This window comes from Tricharina praecox, assembly GCF_024521635.1.
Source record: "Tricharina praecox strain CBS 144465 chromosome Unknown BZA05scaffold_13, whole genome shotgun sequence".
Classification (NCBI taxonomy): domain Eukaryota; kingdom Fungi; phylum Ascomycota; class Pezizomycetes; order Pezizales; family Pyronemataceae; genus Tricharina; species Tricharina praecox.
The window spans coordinates 786,002-809,302 of NW_026250415.1; the positions used below are offsets into that span (position 1 = coordinate 786,002).

Consider the following 23,301-nt stretch of genomic DNA (forward strand, 5'->3'; position numbering starts at 1 on the left):
TGGAACTTTGACGCGTCGTCGCCGGTGAAGCAGGAGGAAGGTCGTATCAGGTCTCGTGATTGCGGCATGTGATGCGGGTACTCCATAGTACATAGCGCGACGTCATTCGGACAGAGCGTTGCTGTGACAACCGCATCCCACCCTTCATCGCCAGCGGAACACACAACCATCGCAACTTCACAACATACACATCCACTCCACCTCAAGCGCATAACCACCACTCCCGGCCGACTCGAGTCCATCCACCACCACAACCACCGCCACCACCCCCGCCACCGCAACGATGGTCCTCCTCGAAGAAGACCCACACAAGCTGCTCTCGAGCCTACAAGAAAACTTCGGCATAGACGGGGACATCTCGCACCTCTCACGCATATCCTCGCACCTGCACACGCTGCGGGCCAGCCGGCAAAAGGCGAAAGACGACCAACAGCGCAACCTACGGACTCTCTCGCGGAACCTGCAGTCGCGACGACAGGCCGCCGAAGAGGCGACCAAGACGCACGAGGAGCAGCGGTTCCCAGAACAGGTGGCGATGCTGGACCGCAAGAAATTTGCGCTCGCGAAAGGACTGAATGAGCTCGAGTCGAACGCTCATACCCTCGAGGGTCAGCTCGCGAGGCTGAGGGAGGAGCTCGAGGCCCTCGATGCGGATGATCCCGTCGAGAGGGCAGTCGTGGAGGGCGCCGATGAGGGGATCACGTTTGTCCCCCCCCTCCCTCCCTCCCTACGCATGTCAAATGGAAATTGCGCGCTGACTGTACGGATAGGTTGAAACTAAGAGTCTTCCGGAGTTTGGGGATAGAGCTTACCGAGGACGGGGCGGGCGGATACAGCAAGGCGGCGATACGCGATAACCGTGGAGAGCTAATTGTTGTCAAGCTCGAGGAGAAGAAGTTTACGCCGCACTTTTATGTCAACTATTTCTGGGATATGCTTTGAGGGAAGGAAGGGCGGTTTGTCTGCTTCAGGGGCGTTTCTGTTTTTCCGTTTTCTGCCTCGGTGTTTGTCGGATGACTCTTGCAATTACGCGCAATGATACCAATGCCTCCAATGATCATGGTGTCTATGTCTTTGAGCCCTTTTCAATATCCGTGGACCGGTCCTGTCCCAAGAGTATTCTAGGTACTTGACTGTGATATGCTCTCTCTATGCATCTACGCATCTATGCGCTACTTAGATGATTGACATACACAACCACTCCGACTTTCGTTCGTCCCTCCCATACTGATGCAATTCCACACCCCACCAGTGACCACCTCCTCTCCTCCCTCGCTCAAGTGCTACCAATTACAGCCCTAAAGTACTGGACCACCGCGATACAACCGAAACACCGCAAATAACGGAACCACGAAATAAGAATAGCAACAGCGCCCGCAAGCCCCCTTGGACAAAGTCCGAAAACCCAAGGAAAACGAAAGAAAAACCCCACCGAAAGCGATCAACTCAAGGATCGGATCCATTCATGGTGTGGTAAGAAGAGAAGACAAAGGGCAGAAACAAGCATCATGTTATCCTAAGGTCATCAGAAATTCCCCTCTAGGACCCACACTCTCTCGGATGCAATACAATATTTAGCTATTCCTCCGCCTGAATAGGTTAGCGAACGAACTGGTGCGGTTGCCATTTCCATTACCGCCGTCACTGTTCTGATTCTGCTGGTTCTGATGTTGTGGGCTCTGATGCTGGTTCTCTTCGTCGTAATCAGCGGGGAAGCTGCCCGGGAATCCACTGGACTGGCCCCTAGATGGAGGAGATTGAGATCGGGCTGATCGGGTCGGCGTATCCTGATTCTGACCTCCTGGACCTGGTGATGACGGCCGTCTTGAACCCCGGGGCCGAGTCTGTGGAAGCCCCGCGCCGAACAAGCCGCCCATGAATGGAAAGCCGCCAGGAATTGGGCCGCCGAATCCTCCACCACCAGGGCCGCCGAATCCTCCGCCACTAGCACCACCGCTACCGCTTCCGCCGCTGCCGCCGCCGGGCGATGAAGGTTGTCGCTGGCTGTTCTCCTGCTGCTGACGCTTCTCCGGCGGAGTGATAGGATGGCGACATATGGGACAAGTCTAACTGGGGTTAGTGTACGCCCTTCAGTGGACGGCGGGGAACAATAGGGACTCACGTCGTGCTCCACCAACCACTTTGAAACACACTCAAAGTGATATGAGTGCTTGCAAGGCAGCACCGTCACTTCCTCGTCCAAGACCAGGTCGTCCTTGCACACGGCACAGTCGACGTTATCGTCTACCATGGCTTGGGTAACCTTGAGCCGAGGAAGACCTTCGATATCCTCTTTCTCTGCCGGTGGAGGGGCATTGCCCTGGTGCTGTTCCATAAGCTGGGATATTATCCTATCCAGCTCAGACTGTGAATAGACATAGTCTCCACCAGCACCGTGTCCGCCGTTAAAAAACCGGGCCACGAATGGTGATAAACCGTCGCCGCCGGTAGGTCCAAACAACGAGTTAAGAAAGCTGTACGATTGTAAGCTATCGGGGCAAATGGAAGCAGGGGACAGAGTTTCTTACGTTTGAATATCGGGAACCGGCACGGCGTCACCAGCTTGGGGTACAGCCGCGTCTCTTGGGTTTAACCTCGGTTCCTCTCCATGAGGGAGAGGGGGAACATTTCCTTCCATTGGATAATCCTCGTCACGGTTGGATCCTTCCGGTCTATTGTAGTGGTCTCTCACGATGTTTCGAAGCATCGTGGAGAACAGATCCGCAATTACCTCTTCCTCCGGACCACGCCCACGAGCCGGGCCACCGCGAGCGGGGCGGACAATCGTCCTAGTGACATAGCTAAAGTTCGGCCCGTCGGCACGGACAACCGTTTGGGTGGTCCCAGAAGCTCCCCCGATTGGGGCTCCGAATGGTACGAAAGGACCAAAGCCAGACATCGCGTGGCTATGTTGGTGCTGGTGTTGGTGCTGGTGATGCGCTAAGTGGGGAATGCCATGGCTGTGATCATGTTCGTCGTCGGGCTCGGACTCGTCGAATTCTAAATCTGGAATACCCCGCGGGTCATTGCCGTTCTCGATCTAACATCCGCCCGTCAGAATACATAAATCAACGAGGTCACCCCACATGACCACATTTAGTCTTGCGAGCGAAGAGAGATAACTAACGATTTCGACGAAGTCACTACGGCAAATTTCGTTTGGACACACTAAACCGTGCTCGTCACGGAACCAATCCATATGGCATTCGTGACAGTAAACCTGGTCTCGCTGTGCGCGTGCGGTCGCCGCTGTGGCCATGGTGGTAGTAATACTCGGGGTAGTGTTGTGGTGGTGGGACAACTGCTCGCCAGAAATCGCAGTTCAGCCACAAGGTAAAATAATACCAGCCGGGCGCTCAGTTCGGAGAAACAGCTGACCTTCCAAGTGATCTCGGGGGTCGAAGAAGATAGTAACTGTTGCGGACGAATGGTACTTATATGCGGGGCTTCTGGATGTCGAAGAAGTCGGAACCGTGACTGGGATTAGCGATTGCTGACGATACAGGTGGATATGATCGTTGCTGGTACGACGCGCGAGGTGTTGGCGGGGCAGCGATGTTTAAGAACCCAAGCTGTAACTGAGAAGTGGTGGAGTGATAACTGGTACTAGAAGTGGCAAGGGTGGGAGGAGTAGCGAGCAAGGAGAAGAAGGGGAGAAGGAGGGAAGGTGTGATGAGCGTGATGAGCACCACAGCAACTTCAAGGGACGGAACTCGATTATTTGCGGGTCCCGATCACCGGTTATCCCGCGGTCCAGAAGCCCTAGCGAAGCTGGTGGTAAGACGTATGCCAAGACAACTTGATTCATGTCATGCCACTCAGCTAGTCCTGATTAGGGGCTGAGCTGCCTCGATTACTAAGGAATATCTGCCTAGGTAAATTTAACTACACTTCGTCGGATTTCGGCGACAAGGTTGAAGGGAGAGCAGCTGCAGAAGACGGGAATCACGGGACGAGACGCACCAAGCACTCTGGCCAATTTACTTATGTATGATACATACGAGAATTCAAAGTCCCCGCAGAGGACTGACGGTTCGTTAGATCGGATGAGATTCGAAGGCGATAGTTACAAAACAAAGGAGTAAAGCCAGCCTTACGACCGGAGAACATCTGGAGGCCATACATACATTTGGACCCTCGTTGATTGTCGCCGCTTTGTGCGCCTAGCTGAACGCACGTTTCCTCGGCATTCATTGCCCGCATCATGATAGGCTGGTAGTGTAGAAGGCCCGGCAGTCGCCACAGTCTACCTGGAGACGCTGTATGCGAAATAAACATGATGCCGCGACTCGAAGCCGTAATTTATTCTACTCCAGTTAGTGACAGAGAGCCATGTGACATTCCATGACTCGACTTTCGCGGAGTCCTGCTTACCTAAGTGCTTAGTCGAGAAAGTGTGGGAGACTCGAGTCTCCACTGTTTGGACCCGGTCGGACAAAGGAAGGCAGTTCTGGGTGCACGACTCGAACACCACACCAAACCACACCATGTCGCGAAAATAAACCAAGCTTGCTCCTCCAAGATGCGTCTCGCGTCTTCACGTGGAGAGCAAGTCGTACAAGACCATAGAAAGCCATTTTTCCTTTTTCGAGGTGTCTCCGACACCCCTGCACACCATCTCTTGAGGAGCCGCGAGAGCCGCCTTCAAAATTCACTGCCCTCATCTTAGCGACAATAGCTTCTCTGCTCTCCTCCTTTCCCACACATCTCCAAATCCCTTGCTGTCGACTCTCCCCAAGCTACACGCTGGCTCCTCTCCTCGCAAACTCAGTCTTCGTAAGTAACGCTGCCTATTGCTCCCGAATCTCATAGCGTTTCGTAGTATCTTGGCCCCAGCTCTATTTGGCAAGGTACCTACCTACCTAAACCGGCCCGTACTAGGTCTGGAGCTATCGGGGCTCGCTACATCGGCCACCTCCGAAATCCTTTGATGATTTGATGCTTGGACATCTTCAGCCGCTCCGTCGTTCTGTACCAACGTCTAGCTCTCAGCCTTCTCATGAAAAATGACTGCTAACACCATCGCTTCTTATCGGCTGTCAGGATGTTCCAAGATCAAAATGCGGAGACTTCACTTACGAGCGGTAGTAAGAGGCTAAAGCTCGACACTCCTTCTACTCCGTCGAACCCTCCCTTCGTCGATAGCTCCCCAGCAGCAGCAAAGCCGAACGATGCTTCCATCACTACTGCAGCCACGCAGCAGCAGCGACAGGAGGTGCCGAAAATGTTTCCACTCGGAGAACATGCTACAGGTGTTGGTGGTGGTGGTGGTGTTGGTGGGGCTGGTGGGGCTGATGGGGCTGATGGGGCTGATGGGGCTGATGGATACTTTCACAAGCCTCCTGGAAATACTGCGTTGAGCGTGGGAGGTGGATTGCTGCGTTCGCCGGGAATGCCGGGAGCATCGGAGGGTGACTCGAACGGGAGTCTGCAGCAGTCCGAACTCCAACCGGACCCGCTGCCACAACCGAACGGAGGACAGCAGGATCACCAGCACCAGCAGATTCAACACAACGCACAGCATCATACTCATCCCCGACCACTAGATGAGCAGGAGAACGCACGCCTACTCGAACCTATCAAGAGTTTTCTCTCGTCCGCCGTCAAACCGGAGCCGGATGTCATCGACCTGACGGAGGATGCCGATGATGACGTTGCCGTCACCGAAATTCCCAAAGTTCAACCAATGGAGATTCCAAAGAGCTACGTCTGTTACGGAATAATCGTAGGCAAGATCAATGCCAACCGAGTGCCCGTCTTCCCAGTCGGCCGCGAACATCTCCCGATGTTCATCAAGATAGTTCGCGCGCCAAATCCACTGTCGCTCGTTGTGGATACGTACGACTGCCATGATTCGCAATTTGGCTACGTGGAGTTGAATACTGCACGAGTAATTGTGCCATTGATTGATTTCCGCACGTTTGTGGTGGAGCCTTACATGTATGCTCTTCCCAGGCAGCAGCCCCCTACCAACACTGTTGTTTCCAACCAATACCGCTTCTTTTTCAATGTCTACGGGCCGGTGACGGAGGCTAGAAAGGTGGTACATATCGCCACACAGCAGGGCACAGTCATTCAGAAGCCTTACAAGAGCTATTGCAATACTAGTGCTCCTTACATGGACCCGTATGTGACAACCACGACTAGGGCTACTTCGTCAGCATCCCGTCCGAGTGGCTTTGCCGTTATTACTCGCACGGCAGACGAGATACGAGCCGATGTCAACAAGGTGTTCGAAGGGTTGGATCAAGCCGAAAATCTACCGGAGATGGACGCGGATCCTCGGATCAAGACGCCACTCCTGAAACACCAGAAGCAGGGTCTCTACTTTCTTACAATGAAAGAGCAGGAGAGAAACTACGATGACAATGATGCAAACAACACGCCAGTGTGGCGCAAGAAGGAGAAGGGCGGGCAAACGTGGTTTTACCATGTGATCACCGGCCAAACCGTCAAGAGACGGCCACCAGATGTACTTGGCGGTATATTGGCGGATATGATGGGGCTGGGAAAGGTTGGACATCTCACTTCCTAGGCAGCGACAGGTAATTCATGCCATAGCTAACATCATAAAAGACCCTACAGATCCTGTCGCTCATAGTCTCGACCCTGGAACTTTCTGAGGAATTCGCGAAAGGCCCAAAGCCTCGTCAGTACACTGTCAAGGACAACAAAGAGCCATTACCACCTAGCATGAATGCAAAGACAACCCTGTTGATCAGCCCGCTGAGCACGATTAGCAATTGGGAAGAACAGATTCAGGCTCACGTACAAGATGGGGCCTTGAAGTGCCATCTCTACCATGGTAACAAGCGCGAATGTGACCCCAAGGTTATCGCTGGATACGATCTCGTAATCACAACCTACCAGGTGATCGCGAGCGAATGGTCCAAGCACATCAAAGATCGCGACTATGTCAGCCCGGTGCAGCAGATAAACTTCTTCCGCATAGTTCTTGATGGTAGGTTTCCATTTCGCTTCTGTGGCGCTACAAGATGCTAACATTGCCATCAGAGTAAGTACAATTTATACATGACGGGCTCAGTGTCGGTTTTTTTGAACTGACAATCATTAATAGGGCCCATATGATCCGAGAACAGAACACTCTTCAGTCGAAAGCGGTGATAGCGTTGCATGCTCAGAGACGTTGGGCGGTAACTGGTGAGTGGTATCCCATATGATTGGCTTTGACGGCCCTCTGAGTGGTTTCGAACAGGTACTCCGGTACAAAACCGCCTCGATGATCTCGCAGCTTTAATGAAGTTTCTTCAGCTCAAGCCGTTCGATGACAAGGCTGTGTTTCATCAGTACATCGCGTCACCCCTCAAGAGTGCCGAGGACAATAGCCTTCGCTCCCTGCGACTCCTCGTTGACAGCGTTACCCTGAGGCGACGGAAAGACAAGATTGACCTTCCGCCTAGGAAGGATCAGATAGTTTACCTTCAATTCAGTACGGCGGAGCAAGAGATCTACGATGCAACGGCGAAGCAATCTTCCAAACGTGTGGATATGGTTGCGAAACAAGGACACATCGGAGGAAAGAATTACGTTCATATCCTACAGATGATTCTCCGGCTTCGCCTCATCTGTGCTCATGGACGTGAGTTGCTCGGAGACGAGGATGTTGCCGACCTTGCCGGTCTCACTTCTTCTGACGCTATTGACGTTGATGAACTTGATGACGAAGGTCCGACGAATCTCTCGGCGAAGCAGGCATATCAGATTTTCAGCCTGATGAAAGAGACAAATGAAGATAACTGCTCGGTCTGCGAGAAGAAAGCGGTGTACAAAGAACCTGTCCTGACCGTTGACGAGGGTATCAACTTCAAGCCCGAGGACAAAGGCAAGGACAAGGAATCGGACGAAAAAGACCAGCCGAAGGGCTCCACTACAATAGGGTTCCTGACTCCATGCACCCACATGCTTTGTGAGAGCTGCATCCCGGCCTACACGGCCAGGATCTCGGGCAACTTTCAGCCCGGCATGCGCGCCGTCTGCCCGATCTGTACACTTTATGGAAGGATCAGTTTCTTCGAGCTAAAGTCTGACGAGCTGAATGAGCACCTTACCGGTGCCAACGCCTCCAAAGTAACGAAGAAGAAGGACTTCAAGTATCGTGGACCGAGCACCAAGGTCAAGGCACTCCTCCAGGCTCTGCTCGAGAGTCGTGAAGAGGGAACACCGGAAGATCCGATCAAGAGCGTTGTGTTTTCGTGCTGGACCTCCCACATGGATCTCCTCGAGCTCGCGTTCCAGAATAACGGCATCAGCTATGTTCGGCTCGACGGCTCGCAGAGTCGTATGCAGCGAAGTGCCGCTATCGCGCAGTTCCGTGATACGCCGGCTGTAGAAGTCATCATGGTTTCGTTGATGGCGGGTGGCTTGGGGTAAGAATACATCCATCCATCCATCCACCCTGACTGGTTGCGAGAAGTTTCTAACGGTGGCACAGCTTAAACTTGACGGCAGCCTGCAGGGTCTATATGATGGAACCTCAGTGGAATCCGGCAGCAGAGGCACAGGCGATCGACCGAATACACCGCTTGGGCCAGAAGAAGCCGGTGATCTGCGTTCGCTACATCATGGCGAACAGCTTCGAGGAGAAGATTCTCAAGATTCAAGAGAAGAAGAACAATCTGGCGAATATCACCATGGAGCAGGGAAAGCTGTCGAAGGCGAAGTTGGCGAAGCAGAGACTGGAGGTTTGTTTCCTTGCCTGGCCTTGCTTGTACTCTGGGGGAAGATGTGAAGCTGACTTTCTTGCAGCATTTGAAGGACCTTTTCAGCGACAAGAAGTAGATTTTCGATTTGATTTGATTGCAGTATTTTCAGTGTTTTGCAGTGTTTTTCTTCATATGGCTGGGTTTCGTCTTGCGTTTGTATCCGGTTACAATGGCTGCCCTCTATCACACGTTTTTTCCTTGTTTGCTGTTTGCTGTGTTCGTTTTTTCAGGGCGTTGCAGAAGGTATCTTTTGCATGGGGTAGCTATCACTGCGGGAGGCGTTGGGGTGTCGGGGTGTCGGGAAGAAGTGAGCGGGCGTGACGCATGCGTGGAATGTGCTCTTTGATTGATTGATTGGTTTGATGTTTGTTGATTGATTGTGCCGTCTAGAAATCGTTAGGATGATAGGGATGGGTTTACGTGGAAATGGCGAATTTGTCCGGGGATTGCATTGCAATGGTGCAGGATGATGATGGGTTGGTTGGTTGATCGAAGATGAATAGACGTCAGCAGATGAAGTTACTTTGAAATGGCCCTATTGTTTTGGAAGTGTAGTGGCGGCCACGGGGAGTGGAGTGGAGTACATAGCGGACGAACGCATACCATTGTAGATACCATGTGGCATGCGTAGAGGTCTAGAATTAGAGGGGTGAAGCGGGACCCTTCCGGCTGGCCACACACGCGCACACAAGTAGCGCTTCACAGGCTCGACTCGACGGGAAAGCCCGGTTGACGGCTAGCCAGCAACCAGCCTATGTAGGACGATGACACGACACGATCATGTTGTATCACTCGTGAATATATCCGCTCAGTACATACTAACACTCAAAACGGCTTTCCAGAGACCTCAGACCATATCTCAATCCAGAATGCATTATTCCCCCTCACACAACCTCCAACTGCCCAGTCGCCGCCGCCTCCTCCCTCCTCCTCCTCCTCCTAGCCTGCAGCACCTGCTCCCTGATCCGTCTCTCCACATGCGTGACGACCTTCTGCAAGTCCTCGCGCTCGAGCGCCAGCAGGTCTGCGGCCGCCTGCGTCAGCGTGCGCAGTGCGTGCGGCTGCTCCTCGTCCGTTGAGGACCAGAGGTAGTGTTCCCCCGGGGCTGGGGCGGGGTTGGTAGTAAGGTCGGGGGCGGGGTTGGGGGCGGGGGATGGGGGGATGGGCGTGGTGGTTGCGTGCAGCGTAGCTAGGCGCTCTGCTACTGACGGTGGGGTGGAAGTGGGGTGTGGCGCGGGCGTGAGCGCTGAGCGCGCGGTGGGGAAGAGGTTCAGGATTCCTTTTGAGACTGCGCGTTGGGTGGGGGTTTAGTATTGGCGTAGGCCGTGGGCAATGGGGGGGGTAACTTACTCCCTCGTCTGCTGCTCTCGCCGCCCTCCAGCTCTGCGTCATCGCACCACGTTTTCTCGTACCAGTCCAGGTACCAGTCCAGCTCGTCCTCGTGCATGTCAAAGACGTCGTGTTCCTTCACGTCGATCGCCAGGCGAGCGCGGCCGGGCTCGCCAGAGGCCTGCGGACCGAGCCGTGCGCCGTTTCCGGCAAGCAGGAACCGCTCCCACGCGTCCCAGTCCACCTGGGTGGCGGCGGGCTCGGTGGCGGAGAGGGGCGTGCGGACGTGTGAGTCCAGGCCGTAGCACAGTTTCGCGGCCACGATAACAAGGGACATGAACTTTGCCTCTGGCCAGTAGTGGGCTTGCACTTTTGTTGGCAGGGACGGCCATTCGAGCGTGATGTAGAGCAGGTCCGCCAGGCGCTTGGTCGCTGTGTATATCTCTACTTCTCGGCATCAATACCCGACATGCACAGGAGGACGGATAGGAGAGGGGGCCGACCAACATACATGGCAATCCCAGATCATTGATAACCCGCCCCAGCAGCAGCTCCCTGTTCACGGGCGGAAACGTGATCCCGAACTTCTCATGAAGGAGCGCAACCATCTTGTGCACAGTCTTGTACAGCCTTCCCTTCGCCAGTTTCCCCATCGGCTCGAGGGCCGTGTAGTACTCGGCACTAAGCTTCTCCCTCATCGTTGGCGGCACCTCCTTGATAGCCCGCACAAACACCAAGTCCCCCTCCTCAACCCACGTATGGATGTCCCCCAGCGTGACAGTATACCGCATCAGCAGCAGGCCGAGATAGCACAGCGCCAGCGACTCGATGAGCCTGGGACGATCCGTCGCCTTCGGAACGCGGCGCTGGCGCCGCCTCCTCGAGGAATACGTCGTGCTCGCGATCGTATCGCTATCGCTGGTGTACAGATAATTCGAGCTGGACGAGTATCCGCCGTCGTCGGCGACGGACTGCGACCGCGAGTGTGCGCGTTGACTCCCGGGCTGCGACGACTGTGTCGCAACACTTTCAGGCAACATATCCGCAACAATCCTCAACCTAAGAGCCCACAGGTCCCTGACCACCTCCTCCAGCCTCTTCCCATCGCCACCCCCATCCCCATCCTGAACCCCCAGCTTCTGTACCAACCATCCCACCTGCTTCCTCAGCAGCACCTGGAGACAGCACAGGTAGAGCTCGAAGCCCTTACGCCCGCGCAGGACCTTGAGCACGCGCTTCTTCTCGTCGCCGGGAGCACGCGCCGCCCGCGCACCCACCTGGCCGAACCCTTCGTCGTCTGCCGCCATGTCGAGCTCCCCCGCTCGCATGTGCCCGTTCTTGCAGAACCATCGGCCGTTCTCGGGGAAGAAGAGGGTTTGCTTGCAATTGTCGATGCCGCACCGCGTGAGGCGCTTATATTCCATCGTGGAGTGGAGACGGGGGCGGGTTGCTGCTGGGTGTGGGTGTGGGTGTGGGTGTGGGCTCGTAGGTGGAGGCGGCGGGCGGAGGGCGGAAGTGCGTGCGAGACAACTGGGAAGACGCGAGGGACATGGATTGGCAGACACTCTACGCGTGCGGAAAATCTGCGGTAACGCTGCTGACTCGTGACACCCACCACCCCCCACCTGAGTAACCCCGCATCTAGAGTAGCTACGTCCTCATCCACATCCACTCCCACATCCACATCCCGCCAGCCAGCCGTTTCCACATCTCACCGAATAGCCCAATTGACGACTACACGCAGCGATGGGCGGACACTAGTTAGGGCAGTGGATGAGGAGGAACTCGCAGCCATAGAACTACCAGAAGTACCTTCAACATCGCTGCATAAGTAGCCGGTATATTTTCGATTTCACATCCCGATTCATCAAGGCTTGGGCGAGACCGGAGGAAAAAAAAGAGAGATGGATAAGAGCATATTGGCGAAGAGGCTGCAGATTCGAAGCAATTCCCCAACCCCAAGCGATTTCCATAAACCCCATCTTGTCATATACCAATATCCAGCATATCATATGCAACCAGAAACTTTTGGGTGTGTTTTGACAGTAATCCAATTTCCCCCCCACCCCTCCACATCAATTGTGTGCTTGCAATCAAAGAGAAACTCCCCCGCCGCTGCTGCCCCAATTGCTCCACTCCACAAATGTTCGATCGGTAAAGGGAGAAGGATGGTTGAAAAAACGAAAAACACAAAAAGCCCCGTGCAAACGCACCTAGACGAAAAAAGACGGAAGAATCGAAGATGTGGAAAAAGAAAGCGAGAAACTAGGTTTAATTTTAATCCTTGACTCCAGCAAAACAATTAGGCCTTGGGGGCCTCCTTGACGGAAATGGCGGCCTCCTCTCCCATGGCGGCGATGATGGTAACCACTATCGAACAGAATCAGCCATTGTCACCGAGAAGATGGCGGAATATGCGACTTACAGATGTCGGTTCCGGCGTCCTCGTACTCCCTGATCTTGTCACCGACCTCTCCTTCGGGGACCTTGACGTCGTTCTTCTCGGAACCATCAGGCTTGATCAGGTAGAGGAAATCGTCGTCGATGTACGAGAACTGGTACTCAGTGCGAGTGACGTTGGGCACGTCCATGTTGTGGGTGGAGGGGCAGAGATCCTCGAGCTTCTTTCCGGTGAAGATGTCGATGGCGACCAAGTGGACCTTGGCGTGTCCGTGCTTTCCAGTCTTGGAGGTGCTCATCTCGACAATCTTGCAAGGGCGGCCCTTGATGACGACGTGTCTGTGTAGGAGGAAAACTTCTTAGCATCCCATAGCTCTCTCAAAGCCAGTCGAACCAGGCAGCCAAGACGAAGTATGGACAGCGGACGGAAGGCAAAAAGATAGACACATACCCGTTCTTGCGCAGAGCGGAACACTGCATGGGGTAAGTGGCCGACGCGCCGGCAGAGGCCGACTCGAAGGTGTGGTTGTGCTACATCACGTCGAACAATCCGTCAGCGAAAAATGTCACCGATTCCGCCTTGCAGACCCAGATGTTGCATGTCCTGCTCCGCTTCCTCGCCCTCAAGCCTTCCCCCTCCCTACGCTTCCCTTATCCGAGACTGCGCGAGAGTGGGAAAATAGAGTGGCTGTCTATTTTTTTTCTCTTTCATTCCGTTGTGGATGAGGGCGAAGCGGAGAGGGACGGCAACGTCGAAGGCGGGGGCGGGGTAGAAGTAGAAGTATATTGTCTTACCTGCTCATCGTTATCGGTATCGGCCATCTTGAAAGAAGTGTACGGTGTAAAAGAAGCGAAAAGATAGAAGGGAATAAGGGGTGGGAATTGGGGGGAGAGTTTGATTTCGTCGGGGATGTGGTAGCGTTGAGGGGTGGTGGGGTTGGAGGAGGAGGAGGATGAGCAACAGGAAAGTGGAGGGGGGGGTGGGGCTTGGTGTTCGTGGAGGAGGGGTGAATTTTACTAACGGCGAGAAAGAAGAAGCGCACGCCAGGACGGACGAGTGAGAATTTGTCTAGTGCGGTTCAGGTTACCCCACTTGTGCCCACTCACCACCAACCACCACCACACAGAGCAGCGCAACGCAAAGCAAGCTTCTTATTTCCTTTTTTTCTTTTCTCCATTTTTTTTCTTCACCTTATCCATCCTGCATCGCCTGCTGTTATCGTCCTAGAGAGAAGCCAGAACTCAAAGGTCGTGTGGCCAAGCCTCATCGCAAACCTCCAATCGCACGCAGGCAATAATAAAAAGCCTTTCAAGCCACTGATCAGATTGGCGACGCTTTAGGGCTCTGCCCTTGCCATCCCGCCACTCGCCGCAAGCCGCTAGCCACAATTCACGCGCATCATGAAAAGACCGCGCACCGGTCCGAAAGAAGAAAAAAAAGAAAAAAAACAAGATGCAAAAAAAATCAATCGCGAACGAACGAGAGCAGAGTAGCACGTAAAGAAGGGCCCCAGTGAGCAACAATTCCGTCCGATGCATCAGCATCTGCATCTGCATTCCCAGTTCCCGCCACTCATGGAGCATGCAGCGGCCACCCACGCACCCACGATCGGTCCTCTTCCTCCTCCACCTGCGGCTCGCCGTCCCTTCCGCGCAGCGCGCGCAGCGGCAGCAGCAGGCCAGCCGCTTCTCAACCACCCAATCAAATGACGCCGCAAAGAGCAAGAGCAAGAGCAAACTCCCCTCGTCGAGCCTGCACAACGACCTCGCCTCGTTCCGGCGGTACGCCACCGATGTCGACCTCCCCGTCGACACGACCGTGTACGTCGGGACGATCTATGAGTACGCCTCGTCCCCGCACCCGCCCCACCCATACTTCCCCCCACACCGTCCCATAGACTTACAGTCCACGTAGATACACCGTCCTGCGCGTCCTCTCACGTCTCGGCATGTTGTTGACACGGGTCGGGGGCCGTGACGACCGGGGCGTAGACCTTCTCGGAACGTGGTCACCACCGCCCGCGCTGCCATCACGGCCGGCATTGCGCATCTACGTACAATGCAAAGCGGAGCGGGCGCGGGCGGGGCCAAAGTTTCTTCGGGAGCTTGAAGGGACGTTGGGGACCACGGCGACGCGGCCGCTGGGGATACTCGCCACAAGCGGGTTCTGCACCCCCGGCATGAGGAGACATATGCAGCTGTCGAGAATGCCGCTGGCGTATTGCTGCGTCGAGCCTAGGGAGGAGGGGGGTTATATAAAGCAGTTGATCTGGAACGCTGCGGCGGCGGAGTTGATTGGAAATAGGGTCAGGGCTACCACGAAGTTTGTACCTACTGGTGAGGTCGGCGAGGATGGTGAGGAGGAGATTCGGATGGAGGCCGTGTTGACGGTGGATGGGCAGCCCTTCGAGCCGGTGGAAGGTACGATTGAGGACAAGGGAGGTGTTCATGGAGATGTTCAGGGAGATGCTCAGGGAGACGATGTTCAGGGAATACCAACATGAAGTATCGCCCACTGCCCACTGCTGCACATCAGTTTCACCATCACAATGACATTAGCATGCATCGATGTTACATTCGAAGAGTACATTGTTAAATATGTAACTTTCCTTGCAGAAAAATATGTCATCTTTCATGCTCGGCTGCTGTCCCTCGCTCGAGCTGCTCTAGATAGAATCCTAATGATCAAACCCTTGTCCTGTTGAAGAGACGCAAAAGTATGTGTGGATGGCGGGAATGGCAGAAAAGGACCAAACATATGGGAACAGAGAAGGAAAAAGAGAGAGAATAGGAAGGAAAGGAAGGAAGGAAAGAAAGAAGAAAGCAAAAAAAAAAAGTTATTTACATGAAGCATTAATACCAAAATATAGTGTACAAGCAGGCTTCCGATCGATATATAACCATATCCACCGTCCGAACAGAAAAAAAACACGAGGGAGAAGGAGCTGGTGGAAAAGGGACAAAGTAAACAAGAAAGGAAAAGAAAGGAAGAAACAGTGAATACAAAAAACGCCATCCAAAACAGTTCAATGCTGTGCTGCCGAATGAACATCTAAACGTGTCAAGAAAATACTCCATAGCCTGCCCGAGCCTGTACAATAACTTCTTTCTCCTTCTCCTTCTCCGCAGTCGACTTTATTCCCAATATTTTTACATGTTCATAGCATGCTTTGCTACTATTGGTGCCGCTTCTTCTCGCCATCTTCTGGATCCTCCAGGAATATCTCCATCAATCCCGCCAGCGTAGGTCGCGTCTTGCTGAAATGAATCGCCACAAACCAGGCTGCCAAGATATTTACAAGGTGATGCAACCGGTAGGCGTACGTCAGTCCGTACAGTGCGGAATATGCTGCTAGGCCCAAGAACAAGCAATTTGTGACGTATTTCATCCTGTCAGGTTCGGTTGCGCGTCAGTAAAGAGATCTTATCCGTTGACCAAGGAAATGAGGGGATTCTTACTTGGTGGTAACACGAGGTATCATGTTCCCCGTTGTGAGAGTTTCCACTAGAAGGATGAATGGCATGATTGAGAGAAGGTTGTGGTGAGATGTGAATGGTGTGAGCCAGTGTACAGCCAGGTTGTGACTCCAGACAGCTAGCACTGGCAAGTTGATGGGCAAAATCCACAGCATGATGACAAATATCGAGTAAGAATAGTTGTAGAAATCCCAAGCAGGCCCGGAATTCTAGATGACAATTAGCAGCTCCTCAGGCACGTTCAGTGGAGGAGGGGGGGATGTGCTTACGTTTTCTTTAGCGTGCTTCAGAGCGCGGATGCAAGTAAAGAGCTGTACGATACAGGCAACCATGTACGCAAACTGATATGGGACTATCGTCGCAACGAAAAGTAGTAGGAATGAAGTGACAACGATCCTTCTCCGGGGGCTGCTCGTCGAGAATGGCCCATTGTTCGCGCGTCGTCGTTCATGACTTTCCCATCTCGGCCGTCTGTCCAGAACGGAGTACACCGTCGCGGATGCATGCACAATGATCATCGTCAGATGGTTGATCAAGACCGTTACACCAACAGCAATCAGCCCGAACAACGGCGCAAGGAACCAAAAGAATGGATCCTGCAGGCCAATGAGCATGTCATTCTTGGCAAACTGCATTGATGCGGTCGTTGAAGGATGACTTTCGGACCGTTTGTCGAGGGGAGATGGAACACCATGCGTTGATTCCGACTTCGCAAACGAGAGTGAAACGGCCATGAGAGAGAGAGACATGAGGACCAACGGCAGAGATTGCGATACGAAAAGATCCATCCCTTCGCCGAAGCTGATGAACCGACCTGTCACCAACAAAGTCATGTTAGTATTCATTGACGTTTCCCCATACGTTAGGAACACTTGGATCATCATTACCATTATTGTCGTATTGTTGGAACTGTTTGCGGAAAACCAGAGCCACGATAAGCAACGGAAACGCCGCAAACGCTGTTCTATACCGCATACCGAGCCTTCCAAGACTGCCCAGAAAATCCATCTTCACAGATATATCGATCGGCGTGTTGCACGTTGGGTCGGACCAGATCTGAAGCGACAGTCCGCGCCTGCTGTTTGGACGTAACGCCGGAGGTAAGAAGGGTGCCGTTCCGTGGAGATTGATATCTGCTGTTTGCACGTTGACGAAGAACTTGGACTCGTAAGGGTCTGCGAGATATTGACGAACAAGCGGAGTAAAGAGCTGGCCGTTGTTGCAGATTTGTGGCCCAACAGTAAGCTTATACGCGAAGAGGCTGCTATGTATCACGGGGATATTGATATCGGTAACCAAGGCACGATCGGCCGGAAGAGTGATGTGTACACCATCCGTGAGGAGTCCCGCCAGACTGGCGTTTGATTGCACGCGGGAGTCTCTCGTGCTGACGAATTCGGCGATAACCCACCCATCGGTCTTCCGACTAGCCTTGTCGACGACAGCGACAAACTCGAACCGGTCGATCTCCTGCTCGGCGAACTCTGCCAGTTCTTCCAGCTTGTACTCGAGATACGAGAATGGCGTTCTATCGTCGAACGAGTGTTTCGCATCCTTCGTCGAGGCGGGCAGGCGAATCACATCGCCCGTGGCACCCCTGCAGGCCAGACGGGTCGACCCTGGGGTGTCCCCCGACAGATCCATGTTCATCGAGAACAGGGCCGCGCCTTGCCCCGACTTTGGCGGCCATACGCTGCAGAATAACACCTCCAACTTTCCGTTCCTCCCTTGTTCGAGCGTCTGGTCCGTCATGAGATTGAATTTGATGCTTCCCGGTTCGCCAACGGGTGGTACCGGCATCAGGTAAGCTCGTGGCTTCTGGGATTCTCCCAGGTTTCGCAATACAAGGCGCTGGCCCAATGAGGTGATGTTCTGCGAGTTGTCTTCGAGGGTCAACAGAGTGGTCGGCACGGCCCGGGGAAGCAACTTCTCGGTGCCCTCCTCCAGACTCGTCAGTAGCCACTTCTTCAACAGTCGCATTCGGTCCGCACGGGGCTTTGTCTGCTCGGCTCTGCGAACATCGACAATATCGAGCATGGCGCGGGCAACCACTTTCATTAGTTGATCGCACCAAAGGATGGCCAGATGGTCGACTCCAAGCCACACATCCGGAATCGAGGAAGTGTACACCGTGAATCCGTGCGTGTCCGGGACCAACGACGAGATGCTGGCATAGTCCGAAGGCACCACACCATCCAAGCCTCCACCCGCAATCGACACCAAGGTCGTATGCCACAGCGGGTTGTTGTTGGCCCACTTCTCGGAGAAAGACCGGCTCCAGAAATTGTTGATGTCGTCGTACGTCTTGACGATCTGCCTGTCAAAAGATACCGGTGGGCGCGCATGGGGCGCAGACATGGTGATTATCGTGTTTATGGACTTGATGCGGTAGTTGGGCATTATCAACATGGTGCGCGCCACGATTCCTCCCATCGAATGTCCAAAAATTATAACCGAGCTGGGGTCGGGCAGATCCGAGTCCATGGTCGACTTGCGAGAGTCGTGGTAGAGCGAGAGAATGTAGGCGACCGCCTCGTTCAGATATTCCGCTTGGTCGAGGACGGTCTGGCCGTGAAACGCGGTGATATCCTCATTGAAATCGACGGTGAAGAAATCTAGGTTCCGAGATCCGGCTTTGGCTAACGTTTCGTCTTTGGAGAGGACATTTTTGAAGTGGCGAGCTGCTTCCGCGGCGATGGGCCGTACCTGTCGATAGCTGCCGGCGTTCCCGGGAATGAACAAGACGGGGACTCCTTTAGGCTGCTTCGTGGTCAGCCTTTTCTTTCTTTTTTCTTTTTAAGTCGCGAGAGAGGGAGGGCGTGAAGTCGCGGGAATCGCGCTCAGCGCATTCGTCTCTTTGTTGCCGCGAGAGCGAAAGGCGAGGACGAGTAACGTACCGGATAGTCCTCATCCACGCCATGTTCCCGGTAGAGATACAGACTGTATTTGCTCGCAAAACGCGTGTGTTCGGTGTCGAAGTCCTTGGCCTTCAGGTAGACTGGCGACATCCGCGACATTCGACAGCCCTTAGCATCGCATTGTCGCTCCCGATAAGACTGAACGATGGACCACAGCACGAACGCCGAGAGCAGTGTCACAGCCAGTGTTCCTAGCGAGCAAGCCCAATTGGACCGTGAACGTGATCGCCTGTAATTCCTCGTGTCCTCCATCTGTTCCTTGCTCAGCCGCGACCCCTGTGATTGTGCTTTGGATGTGGTTATGGTTGTCGTGGTTGTCGGTGTGTCCGAGCCCAGTGGCACCGGGATATCTGTAGCCCCCTCCTCCCCCTCCTCCGACTCCTCCGATTCCTGCTCCCCTGTTGCCGCAGGATTCCACGCACCGCTACCGCTGTCTGGAGAAATCGGAGCCGGAGAACCCTTTTTCTTCTTCACGGTCCCATCCGTCGCCTTTGTCTTTGTCTTGGGCTTCGTCGTTGTCGCTGTCGTATTATGAAACTGCTGGGCAGTAGCGAAGCGACATTCGTCCGCGGGACCGACGGGTGCTTGGTGTTGTTGCTGCTGCTGCTGCTGCTGCTGCTGCTGTTGTTGGTGTTGTTGGTGTTGTTGGTGTTGTTGGTGTTGTTGGTGTTGTTGTTGGTGTTGATGTTGATGTTGATGTTGAGGTTGTTGATGTTGTCGCTGCTCTGAATCGTCGCAGACTTCCCGGGTAGTCGAGGAATCGCGGGATGAGCGTCGACTCCGCATCTAAAACGGAGGTTTATAGTTTCGAAAGCCAAGTCGGGATTGCGAATCGGGCGTTATGGATGCGGGGGGGGCGTTGACGAGAGATCGAGAAGGCGGCAGCAGCAGCAAGCAGCAAGCAGCAGCAAGCGGGCGGGCGGAGACAAGGCAGACGACAAGACGACAAGACGACAAGACGACAAGACGACGACGGGGAAGCGATTCGCGCTGGGTGGTTGGGTGGGTGGTGGGTTGGGTTTTTTTTGGTATTGGTATTTGGTATGGGTATGGGTATGGGGGTATGGGGGGGGGAGTTGCCGAGCGAGCGAGCGAACCAAACGAGGGGGTCGGGATGTAGTCTCGAGAACGCCCTTCTTCAGCGACACGGCGCGTTCGTTCAGTCCAGTCGAGTCTCGTTCAGAGAGATGATGCGCTCGCTCTTCTGGTCGCAACGGGAGTGGGCCGTTATCTATCATCCCCGAGAAGAGAAGCCTTGTATTCCACTATGCAGACAGACATACATCATGCAGTGTCGGAACTTGCTCTCTTCTACATATCTGCCTTGTCTGGTGCTCGTGGTGCTCGTGGTGCTCTGTACCTACTCTATTCTACCCGCGCGAGTCAACTGCCAACGGGATAGCCCCCGATTGATAGCTAGATGCCATAGCTAGAATCGTAAAATTCAGCAAGTGCAGCGTTAATCCCGTATCGGCAAGCATGACTGCGGTACTTAGGTGGTTACTCTAGCCCTGCAACACGACGGCGGTAACCTCTTCACTGCAATATCTAGGAGATTAATACCTCCATCAGGACAAGCTGTATCGTCGGTCGCGCGCATAGGGACATGCTCAGCTAATTGTTGCTGAAGTCATGACAGAGGTTGTCTGAGTGTAAAAAGCTTGTACCATGGCACTACACTGCACTGATCGTCTGTTAAATGGGTATAGGATAGAGTAGATAGATGTTTGGCGAACCCCGATACCGTTTGCATGGTTGGATTATCCGGAACTTGTTGTTGGCCTTCTTCTGTCTGTCCGTCCTTCGTCTTCGGCCCGACCATACCGGTAGACCTTGTCACGGTTCGTACCTAGCATTCCTATGCGAGAGTGGTCGTGACGAGACCCAATCCTACATACCTCAGTCACTCGAGACGACCATTCGGATTTGCATGCGACGACCATTCACCTCATTGGTGACTTCAGTTCCTGACCTGGGTACATGCCCAAGTTTCAACTCCTCCTCCTCCTCCATTGGACCCCACCTCCAACAACTCGTTAATTGGGGCCTAGGTACTCTATTTGAGTACTTGCAGGTCCAAGAGCAAGTACATACGACTGCCAGAGCGGAAACACCTTGGAATACCGGTACTCTGTGGCCTCAGTGCCTCACATTACCACCGAACGACACTTCAAGAGGTGTAGGTACCAGTTTACTGAACGAAGGCAATTCACAGGTGCAGATGTCTCATCCAACGCAGAACCCGATTACAGGCGGCTATGTAGAGTATCGACGTCCTCCCCGACGCCGCTTTCATCATCGCATGCCGTCATGTGGTGGTGGTTGACGATCTCGAGCAACCACCGATGATGCACATGGCGAATATCGAGAAAGGCAAGGAGACAGCTATGGAGCGAGAAGTTGGAACCGTTGTGACTTCTGTCGGCCTTGAGGCTCTGGTTACAGTGTACCGGTAACTGAATCACTGCGCACGTATGTACCACATTTACATGTATCGTACTCGGCTACCTACCGCATCATCACGATTATTTGCGCACGCTTACTACCGTACGTCCGCTTACCTACGAGGCACCTACCACTCGAGCCGCGTTGTTAAGCTTCAACCTGTCAGCTCTCCGTTACATATGTCATATGTTCGAGAAAACACTTCCCGCCGCCGTTGGTCGTCGCATCATGTGCCACGGACCGTCCGTTCATTACACGCGTCCGGTGGTACGTAAGTGAACACGCAGTGACAAAGTGGACCACGTACATACGGTACTCTCAGGGCATACACAGCACACGGAGGACGTGGAAGGCATGGCTGAACACGTCTGATGGACAGCTGCGTTTCGCAGTAGAGTGCTTTCTCAACTATTCCTTCCAAACTCTCAATTCTCGAACGCCCCATCCTCATCTCTCTCTGTTCTCTCGATGCACCACCGTCTATCACTCACTCACTCGCGGCGCTACTCCAAACGCCCACCCCCCCCCCCCCCCCCATCCCTGTCCAGAAAAAAAACAGAAAAACGAAATAAAAAAGAAGCCCCCAGCAAACTAACGCAACTTCGGAAGCGAAGCCCTGAACCGTCTTGACTTTCCTGCCCCTGCAGGAGAAGACCGACCGACCGACCCCCCGACCGACCGACCCCCCGACCGACGCCCCCCCCCGACCACGTCCACCCACGACTCCACGTGCACCCGGAAAAATATTCGCGAACACCATCTGCTACGGTACTACTACTACTGCTATGCTAGGTAGTATGTATGGTACATACCGGCGACCGCCTCCCCCCTTCACCGGATGTCAGGCATGCAGAAATTCGTACAGTACATACGGTACCGTAGTACCTGGCGGTTTCATAACTGCCAGATGAAGGAACCTTCCGTATCTTCTTCTGGACGGAGTACTCTACATACATAATGTAACAATTGTACATAACCATCGTAATCGTAACCAGCGTAGCCACGCATCGCACGAATACCTCAGCCTCAGCACCTCAGCACCTCAGCCTCAGCCTCAGCAGCAGCCTCAGCAACAGGGCGCAACGGCGAGACGACGCTCGGCTCATCGGAGCTCACTCGGGCGCGCGGTACGTGCGTGCGCGATGCAAGGTGCGGGAAGGTGGATCGCCGTCATTTCGTTCCCCCCCGGCCCCCGGCACCGGCTCGGGATATTTGTGTGTACTGGTACGTGGAGTACTCTACGGTGTATGTAGGTAGTCCGAGGGAGGGAGGGTGGGTGGGTGGGGGTGGTATCAGAGTACCCGAGTGCCTGTGATACGTGCTTACCAGAGTACAATACATGCTGCGCCGACATCCGCCGTCCAGATGTCCTATGTACGTGCGATCAACACGAGGAAACAAAACAAAACAACCCAGCGAAAGTCAGAGTGCATACATACTACAATCGTATTCCAAGAGCCATCCCTCACGTTTGGACACATACCGTACCTACCGCAGTAGGTGGGTCCTTCGCTGTGCACGACACGACACGAAACAACACGACAGCACGGCGCAGCCATGTATCATGTCCTGCGTATCTTATGTAAGTACGTACTCTGGAGTACCAGGTAGTACTTGGGTACTTGGGTATGTAGAGTAGACATGTAGAGTGTGTACTGCGCCTCTGCCCAACGATCAGACCGTTCCTTCCCCCCCTCTCCTCCGCCCCTCCCCCGGTATAGGAGCGTGCTGCAGTACGATACGACAGCAGTACTCTACGTAAGATGGAACGTCTAGAAGTTCTTGATTGCAATATGGCCCCCCGTGTGAACACACGGTACCGTAGCTACCGTAGCTATTACATCTTACATCATACACACGACCGGCCAGTACCCCGCCAACGCCGTACCTACTCTACATACATCCACATACTCTACATGTATACATACCTGAGTACCAGTACTTACTTTCCTAGACTCCTAGCCATACCCCCCCCCCCCCCCCCCCCGCATGTACGCCCGGCAGCACAT

At 54.0% G+C, this 23,301-nt stretch overlaps 7 protein-coding genes across 7 annotated transcripts; 3 read left to right on the forward strand and 4 right to left on the reverse strand.

The window, feature by feature from the left end:
• The first annotated feature begins 188 nt into the window (after positions 1-188).
• On the forward strand, positions 189-1,234 carry BZA05DRAFT_56626 (Spc24 subunit of Ndc80-domain-containing protein). Its single transcript, XM_051488430.1, has 2 exons — positions 189-702; positions 771-1,234. The coding sequence occupies exons 1-2, from the start codon at positions 284-286 to the stop codon at positions 940-942; spliced, it is 591 nt and encodes a 196-aa protein (XP_051339222.1). The 5' UTR covers positions 189-283; the 3' UTR covers positions 943-1,234.
• Positions 1,235-1,258: 24 nt separating this feature from the next.
• BZA05DRAFT_56634 (uncharacterized protein) lies at positions 1,259-3,346 on the reverse strand. Its single transcript, XM_051488431.1, has 4 exons — positions 3,128-3,346; positions 2,529-3,040; positions 2,123-2,474; positions 1,259-2,066 (listed from the first exon to the last, which is right to left on the reverse strand). Exons 1-4 carry the CDS (start codon positions 3,257-3,259, stop codon positions 1,575-1,577), a joined length of 1,488 nt encoding a protein of 495 aa, XP_051339223.1. The 5' UTR covers positions 3,260-3,346; the 3' UTR covers positions 1,259-1,574.
• Positions 3,347-5,620: 2,274 nt separating this feature from the next.
• Positions 5,621-9,254, forward strand: BZA05DRAFT_453649 (SNF2 family N-terminal domain-containing protein). Its single transcript, XM_051487499.1, has 7 exons — positions 5,621-6,514; positions 6,577-6,965; positions 7,079-7,161; positions 7,217-7,782; positions 7,831-8,387; positions 8,453-8,702; positions 8,767-9,254. The coding sequence occupies exons 1-7, from the start codon at positions 5,687-5,689 to the stop codon at positions 8,797-8,799; spliced, it is 2,706 nt and encodes a 901-aa protein (XP_051339224.1). The 5' UTR covers positions 5,621-5,686; the 3' UTR covers positions 8,800-9,254.
• A 289-nt stretch (positions 9,255-9,543) lies between these two features.
• Positions 9,544-11,593, reverse strand: BZA05DRAFT_354028 (uncharacterized protein). The gene is made up of 3 exons (XM_051481357.1): positions 10,564-11,593; positions 10,074-10,499; positions 9,544-10,011 (listed from the first exon to the last, which is right to left on the reverse strand). The coding sequence occupies exons 1-3, from the start codon at positions 11,474-11,476 to the stop codon at positions 9,608-9,610; spliced, it is 1,743 nt and encodes a 580-aa protein (XP_051339225.1). The 5' UTR covers positions 11,477-11,593; the 3' UTR covers positions 9,544-9,607.
• A 361-nt stretch (positions 11,594-11,954) lies between these two features.
• BZA05DRAFT_399483 (translation protein SH3-like domain-containing protein) lies at positions 11,955-13,464 on the reverse strand. The gene is made up of 4 exons (XM_051483807.1): positions 13,248-13,464; positions 12,904-12,983; positions 12,478-12,791; positions 11,955-12,422 (listed from the first exon to the last, which is right to left on the reverse strand). Exons 1-4 carry the CDS (start codon positions 13,272-13,274, stop codon positions 12,355-12,357), a joined length of 489 nt encoding a protein of 162 aa, XP_051339226.1. The 5' UTR covers positions 13,275-13,464; the 3' UTR covers positions 11,955-12,354.
• A 570-nt stretch (positions 13,465-14,034) lies between these two features.
• BZA05DRAFT_453659 (uncharacterized protein) lies at positions 14,035-15,020 on the forward strand (the record flags this gene model as incomplete). The annotated part of the gene is made up of 2 exons (XM_051487500.1): positions 14,035-14,294; positions 14,368-15,020. 2 exons carry the CDS (start codon positions 14,035-14,037, stop codon positions 14,954-14,956), a joined length of 849 nt encoding a protein of 282 aa, XP_051339227.1. The 3' UTR covers positions 14,957-15,020.
• Positions 15,021-15,628: 608 nt separating this feature from the next.
• Positions 15,629-20,135, reverse strand: BZA05DRAFT_445395 (PGAP1-like protein-domain-containing protein; the record flags this gene model as incomplete). Its single annotated transcript, XM_051486993.1, has 7 exons — positions 15,629-15,842; positions 15,912-16,138; positions 16,199-16,743; positions 16,817-18,689; positions 18,827-19,348; positions 19,408-19,633; positions 20,131-20,135. The coding sequence occupies 7 exons, from the start codon at positions 20,133-20,135 to the stop codon at positions 15,629-15,631; spliced, it is 3,612 nt and encodes a 1,203-aa protein (XP_051339228.1).
• Between the last annotated feature and the right edge of the window lie 3,166 nt (positions 20,136-23,301).

What these genes read in the sequence shown, in the direction of transcription:
- BZA05DRAFT_56626 (XM_051488430.1), top strand. Translation starts at nt 284, where the DNA reads ATGGTCCTCCTCGAAGAAGACCCACACAAGCTGCTCTCGAGCCTACAA. An exon ending in GGCGCCGATGAGGGGATCAC is followed by an intron (nt 703 to 770) that starts GTTTGTCCCCCC and finishes CTGTACGGATAG; the next exon opens with GTTGAAACTAAGAGTCTTCC.
- BZA05DRAFT_56634 (XM_051488431.1), bottom strand. Translation starts at nt 3,259, where the DNA reads ATGGCCACAGCGGCGACCGCACGCGCACAGCGAGACCAGGTTTACTGT. An exon ending in CCGGTTCCCGATATTCAAAC is followed by an intron (nt 2,475 to 2,528) that starts GTAAGAAACTCT and finishes ACAATCGTACAG; the next exon opens with CTTTCTTAACTCGTTGTTTG. An exon ending in AGTGGTTGGTGGAGCACGAC is followed by an intron (nt 2,067 to 2,122) that starts GTGAGTCCCTAT and finishes AACCCCAGTTAG; the next exon opens with ACTTGTCCCATATGTCGCCA.
- BZA05DRAFT_453649 (XM_051487499.1), top strand. Translation starts at nt 5,687, where the DNA reads ATGGAGATTCCAAAGAGCTACGTCTGTTACGGAATAATCGTAGGCAAG. An exon ending in CGCATAGTTCTTGATGGTAG is followed by an intron (nt 6,966 to 7,078) that starts GTTTCCATTTCG and finishes AATCATTAATAG; the next exon opens with GGCCCATATGATCCGAGAAC. An exon ending in CGGTCTGCGAGAAGAAAGCG is followed by an intron (nt 7,783 to 7,830) that starts GTGTACAAAGAA and finishes ATCAACTTCAAG; the next exon opens with CCCGAGGACAAAGGCAAGGA.
- BZA05DRAFT_354028 (XM_051481357.1), bottom strand. Translation starts at nt 11,476, where the DNA reads ATGGAATATAAGCGCCTCACGCGGTGCGGCATCGACAATTGCAAGCAA. An exon ending in CAATGATCTGGGATTGCCAT is followed by an intron (nt 10,500 to 10,563) that starts GTATGTTGGTCG and finishes GATGCCGAGAAG; the next exon opens with TAGAGATATACACAGCGACC. An exon ending in CGAGAGCAGCAGACGAGGGA is followed by an intron (nt 10,012 to 10,073) that starts GTAAGTTACCCC and finishes CCCAACGCGCAG; the next exon opens with TCTCAAAAGGAATCCTGAAC.
- BZA05DRAFT_399483 (XM_051483807.1), bottom strand. Translation starts at nt 13,274, where the DNA reads ATGGCCGATACCGATAACGATGAGCAG. An exon ending in TCCGCTCTGCGCAAGAACGG is followed by an intron (nt 12,792 to 12,903) that starts GTATGTGTCTAT and finishes CCTCCTACACAG; the next exon opens with ACACGTCGTCATCAAGGGCC. An exon ending in GGACGCCGGAACCGACATCT is followed by an intron (nt 12,423 to 12,477) that starts GTAAGTCGCATA and finishes TCTGTTCGATAG; the next exon opens with TGGTTACCATCATCGCCGCC.